The 13,620-nt window shown below is 38.9% G+C and overlaps 1 protein-coding gene across 3 annotated transcripts in view; it reads right to left on the reverse strand.

Annotated features, from left to right (window-relative positions):
* The window catches only part of dscama (Down syndrome cell adhesion molecule a), a 66,954-nt gene extending 53,957 nt beyond the window's left edge, over positions 1–12,997 (reverse strand). For all 3 annotated transcript variants that reach the window (XM_028420977.1, XM_028420975.1, XM_028420976.1), the window contains exon 1: positions 12,868–12,997. In XM_028420977.1, coding sequence (XP_028276778.1) covers positions 12,868–12,910 — 43 coding nt within the window. In that variant the 5' untranslated portion in view covers positions 12,911–12,997. The remainder of the gene's footprint in view (positions 1–12,867) is intronic.
* Between the last annotated feature and the right edge of the window lie 623 nt (positions 12,998–13,620).

Raw genomic sequence — 13,620 nt, forward strand, 5'->3', positions numbered from 1 at the left:
ACAATTGCTCCCCACCTGTACTGATACATGGAACTTCTCAAGGGTTAATTTACAGCCATGTAATCACACAGAGTAACAGCTTGTCAGTGCTTTTCTCAAAAAGGAAATCTGCCATCAAGATAATCATAAAATCTCAGCATCTGTTATGAATAGCAGGGAGCTAGACTTTTTTATGTAGATGACTGTTTCACCACAGTGCAGTTAATTTGCTTCCAAAACAGACATACTGGCTTAGCAGCTGCATGCATTTCTAATAATCATCTCCTAAATATCAGTGTGTTCTCACGGCTCTATGAAAACACACACAAAGTGCAGTGCATTATCGAGGGGTACATAATCTAAACCTTTACTGCAACAAAATATCGGTTCAATAAGGTTCGGTATTATCATTTGCATGGTCAATCACAGTGACAGGTCAAAAAAGGAAAAAACTAATATTACAACAGATGGAACCTGGATGTTTTTCAGAGTGTATCATCTAGTCATATCTGAATAATGTATCCATATTCATTCACCTCCCTAGGTAGACATCACTGTCTAAATAAGAACAGCCTCTGATCTGAGCATGTTTTAAAGGTGACTGAGTAATTAAAAAAGGTGAGGCTGCTTCCTAACTGCTTTTGTTTCAATCTGCTTTGCACCAACTCATAAAAAATTGAGGACTCCCCCCTTCCAGCCACAACCACCTCCACCACCACCTATTTCTGGGTGCCTGGTTCTATAAGATGTGAAAGCCTGATGGACGTAAAACACTGCCAGATCCCAATGGTTCAGACAGATACAGTGGGTATGCATTTATTTTTCAGCACAAGGCTAGGGAAAACCGAGGGTAGGGGCTGAGTGGGGAGGCAGGAAAACTGGAAAGCACTCAGACGGTGACACACAGGCCGCTATTAGCAGAGAAAAATCAAAAGACAATGTAAAGAAAGAGAGAGGGAGAGATGCCATGACACAGGTCAAAGGCATGCTCCCACTTTAGTTTACAACCTCCTTCATATGAACTAATTTTTCCTTTTTTATTCCTCATCTCCATTTTTCTCTGCACCTCACTTCCAGCTCTGTTAATATTCTTCACTAACCTTCCTCTCTCCTTCACACTGCTCTGACCCTGCCTCTCACATTCAGACTTGCTCCACCTTCACAAACAGAAACAGGTGCAAAAAAAAGGAAAAAAAAACACACACACAATGTATGGAGCCTGCTGTTCACTGACCGCCTCTCTTGATCTGTATTTATCATCCACTGCACCAGACCTTGCCTGCAGTGAGGCGCAGTTAAATGTACAGAAAACAACAAACACACACACATTCTTACTTAGTTATTGAGTAAAGAGGATTGTTGGTTTGATATTTATTTTGGTTTACTTTGAAAATCCCTCTTAACCTGCTTGGACAACAATCCTCTCTGACTTCTCAATGTTAATTATTTGATAAAAGGAAAAATTGCATAAAGATCATTTGTATTTCTAGACCACATTATTTGAGTATCCAGTTGTGAATTAACAGTGCATTAATGTGTGCTTGTGAGCAAAGGGAGATGGTATGTGGGAGGCTGCTGGCTGTCATCAAGTGTATTTGTGTACACCACCGTTAAATAATCTCATTAACGCCTGTCATAAAACAGTAAGATGTAACACATAAAAATGCACATCTCAGAGATACTGTAATACATTGTTTTTGTAGAGGGGCTGAAGCTTTTGAGGATCTATTGATAATACTGTAACTGAGATCAAAACAAGTGCAGGCTCAATCTTGGAACGAGAGATGAAAGATTTATGTGGACCGTATCGATAGTCAGTCAGATAAAGGCTGCAGTCTGAAACACTTTGGTCCACATCTCATAGGATTTCTGTCCCTGTCGATAGTGCGTCTTCTTTCAATCTTTAAAATAGCATTCTTTAGATGTTGCGTTATCTGTGGATTCAATAGACCTAAAAATTGTAATTGGTCCGTTACACTATTCTCTCATCATTTTATGTCCTGCCCCACATTACATGCTGATGTTTTTTAGTTTAATACCTAAAACACTTATACTGTAAATATTCTTAATTTTAATTCGTCAGTTCCCTTGGCTTCCAATACTATTACAATATTGTTCTAAAGAAACACCAACCCACTCCCTTGCACATCATGCCCACACATACACATGCTCTCGCTAAAAGCCACCACATGCCGTACCAGTTTTCCCTGAGCCAAACCACAAAGAGGAAAAAGTGATATTGCTTAATTATGAATCAGACATGTATAATAAATGGACCCTTTTTTTTGTTTTTTCCTTTCTTATCTTAGCAGTTCTCAGAGGAGGGCAGGAGTGTGGGGGTTCCTGTTGGGTGTCTTTGTCTTTGTGTGTAAAATAATGCTCGACACAGTCTTAGATGTCAGCAGCTATTGGTTAAAGGCCATGGTGAAGTGTTTAATAGTGGATTGCAGGTGACTCCTCATGCAATCTCTTTGTGGAGCCACTGCTACTCCATTTGGACCTCAAGGGCACCAGACATGCTTCGGTCAAGGAGAGTGCATGCTGGCATGTCAGAAAGATGTGTGTGTGTAAGGGGAGGTGGGGGTTGTTAATGTCTGGAAGCCTATGAACATAGAGTCTGACATGGGTTGGTTGACAGACGAGTCAGCAAAGAGTCTATGCAGACAGCAATTTGGCTAGACAAGCCTGCCACCATTACAAAAAAATAGTGGAAATACATTTATTTTTACACATTCAACATACAGGTAAAAAAGGGGCTCTCCAGTACCTAAAAAAAGCAGATCCTTACTTATTTAAAAGCGTTTGATATTTCCTGTTTTCTGTGCTCAGTAACACCCCTTCACTCTAACAATGAAGATCAGTGGTTGCCTCCAGAATCACCCAGGCAATTTATTTAAGTAAATGTCTGATCAATAAAGGTCCCACTAACACACAACATAAATAGGCCTATGCATTAGCTCATGCATTAGCCCATTGATGTGTCAGGGGATTTTTGCCTAGCCTGTGTTTACCTCAACCAAACATCATTAATCAACCATTCTGAAAGTGTACAAAAGCTTTATGTTTCGTGTTGAAATGAAAAAAGAATTGATGCTCTTTTTATTTCATGTTATCCTGCTTGACTGGCTTTGCAACAACACCCTGTTTGTGCTTTCTCCCATGTTTTTTTATCACATTGAATTAGCCATTAGGCCCAACATGTCTGCCTTGCCCAAGGCTGCTGATGTATTTAACAATGGAGACTGTTTGGCTTTCAGCCACAGTGTGGCCCTTACCAGGTCAGAGATCTCTGTGGTGCTACAGTGGGCACCAGGGCATCAAGACATTAGGGCAACTCCACCAGGGCAAACAAGCACTGAGCCACACTGACAGCTCATGGCAGGCGATGCAGGTAATTAAAGCGGAGCTCTGCAGAGCGCCTGGGGAGGGGAGTGTGGGGGCTGGGGGAATGGAAAGAGAGATGGAAAGGGAAGGGTGGAGATGGGGTGGAGGGCGGGACGGCCTCATGATGACAGTGAGTAAGCATCTAACACCCCCTCCACCCTCGCTACCTCAACCCCTCCTCTGTTGCCCTAGGGGCTTACACAATAAGCGATAAAGAGAAGTGCTGTGTTGAGCCAAGATGCACAGATCGAAGAACACAGTCCCTTCATTCTCCCAAATCACCGGTGCCCAATTTGCCCTCATGAATAATGTTGAGCAGTGTGTTCAGTGCCACACAGCCACTATGTAAAACCAATGATATCCTCCTCTGATGTCAACTCTCTGGAGGGTGAGAAATAGTCACTGTGGAGTGGAGAGTTGATGCATATGAACACTCATTTACATGAGCGCTAACACAAGAGGAGGGAGTTCCCACATACTGGGTACAATAAAGACCTTAATCAGTTACATCACAAGGCTGGCAATGAACAACTAAAGCAAATCAACTGAGATAGTGGAGACAAGAGCAAATGAAATACAGCAATGGCAAAAAGGAGAAACTCTTGTTAGTGAGTAAACAAATTGCTGCCACTGACACTAATCTGAAAAGCAGGAGAAAAAGAAACAATCGTGTGAGACATTCTCAATGCTCCATTAACCTCCTAAGTAACACATCACTGAAATAACAGCATTTACCCAAAGTGCCAAACTTCTAATATTAATCCACATGAACATCAAAGTGTGAATCAGAGCTTGATGTAGACAAAGGTCACTCCCCAGAGTTTTGGAGTCAGGAACATTTCCACCTGACCACTGCGAGTAAATGGGTAGTCATGAAATTTCAACATACCTTCATGGTCCCAAGAGGGAAAATCTAGTTTTCATCTAGCACTGTTGAGGTTTAGCTAATGCTAAACCAATATTTCATCCACTTAAGCTCTGCATTACTGACTTTAATCCTGATTTATAACAATATGCATAGTATTCTGCTCAAGTACTACTGACAACGGTCTGCCTGTTAGTCCATCATCTATGTCTTTGATATAGAGTCCAATGGTTTCCAATGGTAAACATGGCAAATATGATACACCACGCACCGGTAATCAAATACGTTTTAGAGGCATTTTTTAACCTTTGGAAATGTTAGGCCCAGTTTAGTCTTAGGTCTATGCTAAGAATGCAAATAAAAGTATTTCTTGTACATACAGTATTCCAAAAACAGTCCAATTGTTTGACATTGGCATTAAATGTCTTTGACATTACAAAGGTGGTTAATGGGTTTACATGTTAAAATTTGGTGACATCAGGTTTTTACCATAATTCAATAAGGTGCTGACACTGTGAAGCGTTGAAAGGATTTCTATTTACTTGTGCCCTTTTACAGACTTCTATCTCTGCACAGCTCTCCAGTACTTGACCTAATTTTGCATGTAATATACTGCAGCACGATGTACACTGTGCATGCTTTTAGACTACGAAAAGTAGTTTTACTTGTGTTTCACCAACCTCTGCTTGCTATATCATCGACACAATTCTGACTGAGCTGCCAGACAAAGAGAGTGGATCTCAGGTACGCTGAGAGGAAGGGCATTAAACCCAGCAGGGAGGAATGGACGAGGAGATTAGCTGGAGCAGGAAGCCAGACAGCTTGAAGATCATCTACTGTACATTACATACACTTTGGCACAGCTCAAGAGCCTATAGAGAATATACTGTATACAGAAAGATTACAACAGGGGTTACCTTTATTCTCCCTGTAAATAAAAAGAATATGCTGAGAAGAAAACATGTAATGCACGTAAATAGACATCTCTCTTTTTTTAATCACATGTTTAATAAATACATTCTACTTAATTTTATTAATGACTAGGGGCAAGTAGTAACATGTTTATGTAAGACTGGAAAATTGCTAAAAAAGCAATACAGAAAGTAATTCAATCAAAGAACAAGGATAGGAGTGGGAAATCTTTACTTAAGTAGCAGGATGTTCAGCATCTCTGTTCGTAATCAAATGTATTCATTTAAAACACATATTTTAAATTGATGCATTAATGTGTTTAATATACACTGAATAAAAAAACACATGGCTTAATTGCTTTGTGAGTGAATGCCATTTGCATCAGAGAAACAAAGAGCTAGCAGTTGACGGTGGAGGGCAAATCAAAGTCCTGAGGTTAAATGGGATTGTGGGTCAGATGACTAGACATCATTGCTTTTCTGCTTACAGCCATTCTCTTGTGCCACAGAAAAAAATACCCCCACAACACTCTCTCCCTCATTCGTTCCTCCACTCCTCTCACAGCCCACCATTTTCTCTGAGTATGTTATTTTCAGTAACCACACTGCAGGAGAAAGTCCTCCAATGCAAACAGATGGTAGTTAACCAGTCTATTTGATATGAATATGTACGTGTGGGTGTATTTTCAATTTGAAATGTGGATATTGTTTTGCATGCAACACCACCTTAATTATTTTTCAATGAAGATACTTGAGTACAGTCAAGTTAAATGAGCCACCCTTGTGTTGTAAGGATACACAAGACTAATCATTTGGTTTTGGCTGTGTCCGCAACTACACAGATGATGGATACACTCTCAATTGAGTGTAACAGAAACAGGCAACGGTTGATTGGTTGGTTGCAGATAGCAAAGGCAGCTATCTGCATTAGAGCTGCACTCAGTCAGCACACATACTTTTACATCATGTTTTCATGATTACTAGACCATAGTGCATCAACACAGAATATCACACATGTTTATGAACATGGAAACTGCTCAATGCAGCCTTGCATTTGTACCTGGGTCATGTGTATCAGACGGGAAGCCTGGTTACAGTGGGGCCCCAGCAAGCCAGGCAGAAAAATACACATCAATGTATTCAGAGCATTTAGTGCCCAGGATTAATCAAATTATAATTTAATCATCTGATCAAACAGCAATTAGCATAATCGCTTCTGGGGAAGGCCTGATAGAGTAAAGACTGCAGCAGAATGGAGCTGGGGGCTAGCAACACTTTAATGAAACATTTGCCAGAATGTTTGAAAATGTTACACATTTTGGGCTGGAGGAACAGAGCTGGTTTGAATGCTAATCAGCATAGTCTGGTTATGCCTAATGAACTCGTCTCACAGTCAGCCACTAGGGAAGAAATTTCCAGTGAGGCCCTGAGCTGATATTTCTTCAAAGATATGTTTTTAGTTTTTATTTTTTAGTTTACTTTACTATAATTCAACCTATTTATACTGAAATAAATTGCTAAAATAATTTACAAAAAAAAGAAAAAATACTGTTGTATTTTTATAATGTATTAGAAAAGTTAGCAATGTTGTAGTATTGTACCTGAAATATTCTACTAACCTTGATACAATTCAGCCTTTGTGCAAATAATTCACATAAACAGTTTCTATTTACAAAAAAAAAGACATAAAATTGTGATTTAAACTGTGTAAAGGACAAGTGCTCACACCAAATTCCGGACTGAAAACATCCTTTAACCCCTCTGACCTCCACACTCTGGTCACATATAATTATAACAGAAATCACTTCCATAAAGTATGATATTGTGGCCGTTTCACTGGCTTCAAATATCTTCAAATCCAACAACAACAACAACAACAGCTGCACAAATCTCTGTAGAATCTTCTATCAACACTTTAATATCTGTGCATTTATCATAACCTCTGAAGTCTGCAGAGAGACTATAAAGCAGATATTGCATTTTCTCACAGACTTTCATAGTTAGATGGTTTGAATGAAGAATTAACCATGCATCTGGTAGTACTGGAGTAGAATACTATGCATATTGTTATAGGTCAGGATTAAAGTCAGTAGTGCATGCATTTCAGTTACCGTACTCTGAAACAACACTAATTCTAGTCGGCCCGTTTTTATCCACCACTAAAACTGCCCCAGTTAGTGAGATCCAAAAGAAACAAAGAGCAAAAAGCTCTTTTTGGAAAAGTTAGCTCACATCTTGAAGTACCTGCCTTATCACAGCATTAACCTACTGCCCTATTTTATAATGACAGGCTATAGACAGAAATAACACAACTAATCACAGCCTTGTTAAGTCATCAATGTAGCTGGGAACACCACGATGCTTACTTAGTTTACTTGTCACTAATGCTGTGTTACCGACATGTTTTGTCATGATGCTTTAGTGATGCATCAGCCAATCCCATCCTCATTTTAATATAAAGCACAGAAAGCTCAATGCACATCAGCACAGACAAATAATCAAAACATTAGTCAAGAAAAACATCCGCTTCATTGCACTCCTTGTAGACAAATATAACAGGAGGAACTGTTTCAACTGGACCCAAATCTTACAAACCTGATTCCGATGCACTTAGTGCACTTAGCCTCGGTTTGTGGATTAAAAAAGAGAAATAAATAAATAAATAATAAGTGAGTCTAAAGATGTTACGTAAACTCTAAGCACATACCTTAACATAAACTTAATAAATAAAACCATAGTCACCTGACTTGGACTCACTAACCATGTCCTCTCTATAGATATATAGTCATCATCTGCCTTTTTAGCAAAACTTCTCACACTTGTGTCCCAGCGTCCTTTTTGTGCTACTTTCTGAATTCAGTTTTGTTTTGTTTTCAGGATGTCTTTTGTTGCAAGGTGCTTTTCCAATTTGCCTGTGCCATGTGACTGTGAACTGCATGTTTTTGCCTATCATAAGGATTTCTCAACATTGAAATAAAATCAGATGTGACATCCAAAATGAATTTTTACTAATATGTAATTCTGACATCCATTTGATGCTGCAGAAATGCTGCAAGTTAATGCCAGATTTGGATATGCACTTAAAACAATTTTTGATTTGTCTATAAATATTTACAATCCAAATTAAAAAAAAATATTACCCTTTTGATCTGACCTTATTAAATGTAACTTCATGTTTTGCTGACATTAAAAATCCTACACGTCAGTCTCAACAGAGAAAAGGTGTCATGAAGATTTGTATTATCACAGTTTTAATCACACAGTTTGAGTACAAAGGGCTAAAGCAACTTCAATCACTTATACCAGTAAATATATATTGTGGTGATAAATATATACTGAAAAACAGAAACTCAGTCTGTTTTCTGCTTAATATATTGGAAATTTCCTTGAATATCTTGTTTCTGCATTGAAAACCTTGCAGATTTGATATGACTGAGCTTCAGATACCACATAACAGAAGCCGACTCTGTGTCCCTCTTTTCCCTCTCTTCCTCCTCTTTTTCTGCCTCACTACACACTATCATCTCCTTAAGCATTCTGGTCTGGGTTAAATGAAACCTTTAACAGTTCAATGTGCATCCATTAACATATGCTTGAGTCTACCCTCATCTGAACAGCCAAGCTTAGCGCAAGCACACACAGTGGAGCGACAAAAAAAAATCTTGACCCTAATGGCACTGACAAATGACTGAGTGATTAGAGAGTTTACAAAAACACCAGATCCCTAATACCTTTCAGTACTATGGCTTATATATTATTGGAACAAAGTAGTAATAATAATGACAAAAAATATGAAGTCAAGGAAAAAGCTATGCTCTGACCTTTGGAAGATATTGAATTTTATGGTGACTAAATGTCTGGATATTTTACACACATTGGAAATATCAGATTAGACACATGAACTAAATGCTGTCATTAAACAAATATTTATCAGTAATTGGAGAAGCTCTGATCAGAACTAAACATTATACAATTATAATACACTCTTACAAAGCGTTATCACACAGCATTTTAAAACCTTGTTTGCAATGGCCTACATTGTGCTGACTGGTGTGCTGATATTAATGTGCGAGGATGTGAGCTCAGTTGTTGTTTGCTGATGTGTGTTGCTGTGACTCTGTCAACCCATCTTGGCTCTATGTGAAGTGACAGATGTATACCAAAAAGACACGAGTCTGCACAGACCTAGTTTCCCACTGGCCCTAATGTGACCTCCAAGAGACGCTGTTTTGACTGGTGATAACTGGTCAAAAAACCTACACACACAGGAGCATCAAATAATTGAAATCCACTTTAATAAAAACAAACTCTCAGAATGTACCAATATCAAATAGATCCTTGTTTGCAGATAGAAATGGTAAACATCAAATGGAGAAAAATATGCAATTAAAAAACAACACAGTGCAGCTCTGTTCTGTCCATCTCAGCCAGAAAGAAATGGTACCATTGTACCACCTACCATGGTACATTGTACCAATGTAGCTTTGGAACAGCCAAATAGTCCAGTCTTTGTTGTGAAGACCAACAACAAACCACACAGCATGTCACAGGCCCACCTCAGCAGCCCCCTGGGCAAAGCCTCCGATATCTGCTGTTAATTTCTGCAATATTTAGGATTCAAACAAATGGAATTCTGGATAGCCACAGTACAAGAGAGCTCAAAACATTATCATCAACAACAAACTAGGATAACAACTTTTTCTTAATTTGGTGTTTGTATGTTTTTTATGTAGCTGCAGTGCTATGAGCTCTATATATATATATATATATATATATATATATATATATATATATATATATATATATATATATATATATATACATACACACCACTACAATCTCACATTATCAATGTTAATACTGTGCCTGGGTTGATGTTTTGTATCTTCTAATTCTCCTAACTTCTTATTCAGTGTGAAGGATCCAGCAGTTTGCTGAGCTCAATCTGCTGTTATGATGGTGTAAACTAAAAAAAAATGTACATAGTGAGACTAAGACCCAACGGAGGAGCTTTCCTGTAAATATACACAGCTTATTAGTGTCCAATTGAGCATGTGGCAGATCCCCCCTGCCAGCAAAAACAACATTATGCCATTTCCCTAATTTTATCTCTTCATAACTGGAAAATGTTGTTCCTGTTCCATTTAGATTTTAATAGACACTTTTGTAAGAGCACTTTATAAGCTCAAGTACCACTGAGTGAACTCTATGGCAGATTTGACTCTCTACAGCAGTGAATTGTTTATATCTACTGTTGATGAGCTTGCAAATGTGTCCTCAAACTGGCAAATGGCAATTCAGAGCAAAATGCCTTACATACATTTCCTAAATGATGACAGGAAAGCTGTATCTGCAGTGCTGAACAGATGGGTTCTAGTTGTAATCTTTGAATATTTTTCTGTCCACATGTAAAAATCTATATCAGCATCTAGTGATAAAAAGTTAAATTACCAGATATTTCAATGATTAGGCCTTTCGAACGGATCAAGTGCTGCACTCACACATCTATTATCAGAAAACACTGACCGCCTACGATCTATCAGGAAGGACTGCCTGGGTCACCTGAACACAGTGCAGTGTTTCTCAAGCCCAAAGCCCACACTGCAGCAACACTCATTACCCAGGTCTCCATAGAGACAACCTCGGCAGCCTGTACTGGACCAGAGCTCTAAAAGCCTTTATTTCAGGAAGCTACATATTTATGTCTAAAAGAGGTGCAAAATGTGCCATTCCAATGTAAGCTGCTCATTAAGTCTTATTTTGGTAGTTTGAATCATTGAAAACACACATGCAGCAGACACAACACTGCCTAAGATCAACAATCACAGTCCTTTTACTCTCCGTCTCTGTGAATTTAGTATGGTACAGAAAAAAAGAAATATATAAAGAGAGGACTGTCATAACATAATTGTAATTTCTGCCACAAAGCTTTGAATCAATAGAAAAGGTCTCGGTCAAATCAACAGAGTCTCTTGATACGAAGAGCACTGCATCAGCAGCAGACACAAATGTATTCATCACAATAACAAGTGCTGTTGCTGCCATTCAAAGTTTCCATGTAGATGTCTCTAGCAGCAGCCATTTTGCAACGCTGTTGCCTGGACCAAAGACACAGAAAAAAGCCATTCACAAGCAAAGCGATGAATCGCGCTAAGCAAACAGAGATTACAGCACAGCATTGAGAGAGATTTGAAATCAACATCAGTGTCCTGTCTGTTTCTGGAAATTGTGTTGCCTCAGCTCCAAGAGTATTTGCTTTTACTCTCTCCTCCCCTATAAATAACCCCTGCCTTTACTAACCCTTTCAGCATGGCCACAAAATGGTTTTCCTGTCATCTTTGCTTGACGCATCAGCCTCTATTCTCAGTTCACATTGTGTCCACTTTAGATTTTTTTAACCCTTTTACTTCTGTCTGCTGTTCAGAAGATCTTAAAAATACCTCAATTTTCTTTCAAGCTGATTTCTGCCCTCCAACACGAGCATATCCCACCCCCTACCCCACAGCCCCTTGTCCTCCTCTCTGTCACCCCCCCACCCTTCCTCACTTCTTGTATTCGCTGTAAAAATTCACCCTCAGTCCAAAAAGACACAAACGCCATCTATTAAGCCTATCTTTTGAGGATTTCTCGGTGTACAAAACAGGATCTGGCTGCATTTTTTGAGATGTGCACTTGGGCAAGGGTGATAAGGGCTTGTCTCTTTTTTTTCCCTATCCAAAATGACTCCATGTCTGTGCTTCTAATATGGCGGGTGCAATGCCGGAAAAAACACAACCAACCGTTTTAATCCTTTTTCGAGGAAATACTCAATGCATGTACCTGAAGGCTCCCAAACATACACTTATATGTTGTTTCTATTAAAACTAAAAATATTAAAATATATTTATTTAAAAATAAATTCAAAAAAATCACATTTTAGTCAATATACTTTGTGGTTTATGAGAGGATTTCTGAAAATGAAAATCAATGTTTATGTTTATAATAAAATATTTAAGTTTCATTAAGGAAATTATTTTTCAGATGGTATAATCCAATTCACTGGCAGGTTTGAGATTTAAACCAACAAATGCTGATTACACCAGGTGAACATGTAAACATTTATTTATCACAAAACTATTAACTAAAATGTATTTTTTCATAAGCAATAGTGTGATTGAAAACTAATAATATGCATATTAGGTATTTTAAAATGAAGGAGGTGAAGAAAAATGCTCCTATACTGAGGCCCAATGCAGTTCAGTGAAAGAGAACAAGCCTCTGACAATAAAGCAAAATAACTGAGGTTTTTTAAGCAAAGGATTCCATACAAATTTTTGTAGCTAAACTAATATAAAAAAATAATATTAATAAAATCTCCTTGTTTTTTATGCAGTGTCTGCTGCACCCACCATTCAACATACGTCCCCCCTCTTTTTTTTATCTCTTTTTCTCTATTTATAGAAGGTTATTCTTAAATAATAGATATGCATGAGTGGTTAAACGTTTTTACTTTAGCTTTGTTAAGGTTAGTGTGCATTTATCAACCCCCCACCACAAACCTCACTGCCTGTGACAGGACATAGCAACAGCCTGTTCTCCGTTCAATTCTTCAGGACAATAAATAAATAAATAAACCACGTCTTCAATGCAGAAATGCTCCCACATTACTCAGAACATTTTATGTACGCTCGGTCCAGGAGGATAATTAACATAAAGTTGAAGTTGGATGTGCGCAAATGCATCACTTACCATTCAAGATGCACTGGGAAAAGATAAGAGCCAATATCCACATGCCCCGAACCGTTCAATATCCAAGCTTATGCTTTTTCTTCTTCTCTCCTGCACTCTTTCTTCTTATTATTTCTCCCTTTTATTTCCTCACAAGTCAATTGCAATGAAAGAAAAGGGAGCTTGCAAATATCTCTCCCCCCCTCTCTCTCGCTCCCTCTCTCTCGCTCTCTCAATCCTTCACGTTGGAAAGAAGATGAAGAGGAGGAGGTTTGAGCTTCTTCCTGCTGCTGATTGTCTCCTGGTACAGCGGGAGTGTATGATCCACAACTGTGCGTCTACCCTCCCTTTTGGACTGACCGCACCGCACCGGGCCTCAGTGCAGCCGTCCCCCCGTATCGGAGCGCTGCTGTGAGTGGAACATGAGGAAGCTCGGCTCGGTGCGCTCCGGTCCAGGTGAGCTGTGCCGCTGCTGCTGCTGCTGCTGCTGAGTCAGAGGCTGGAGACGCATAGGACAAACTGCTAATGAGCACAAACAACTCTCGGCTCAGTAAAACAACAAAACAAAACAAAAAAACAAAAAGCCTCCAAAATCTAGATAAAGAAAATAATTAATAAATAATAAATAAGTCTATGCAGGGGAAACGGCCAATCGGGTCATCTCAGGTATATAGGAAAAAAATGCGTAAAAGTTGGATTTTTTTCGTGGATTAAAGAGCGCATGGGTTGATTGTTAGCTGCGCTGGTAACTCATTCTCTCTTCGCCGCCTCTCT

Source organism: Parambassis ranga, chromosome 14 (genome assembly GCF_900634625.1).
Source record: "Parambassis ranga chromosome 14, fParRan2.1, whole genome shotgun sequence".
NCBI lineage: Eukaryota > Metazoa > Chordata > Actinopteri > Ambassidae > Parambassis > Parambassis ranga.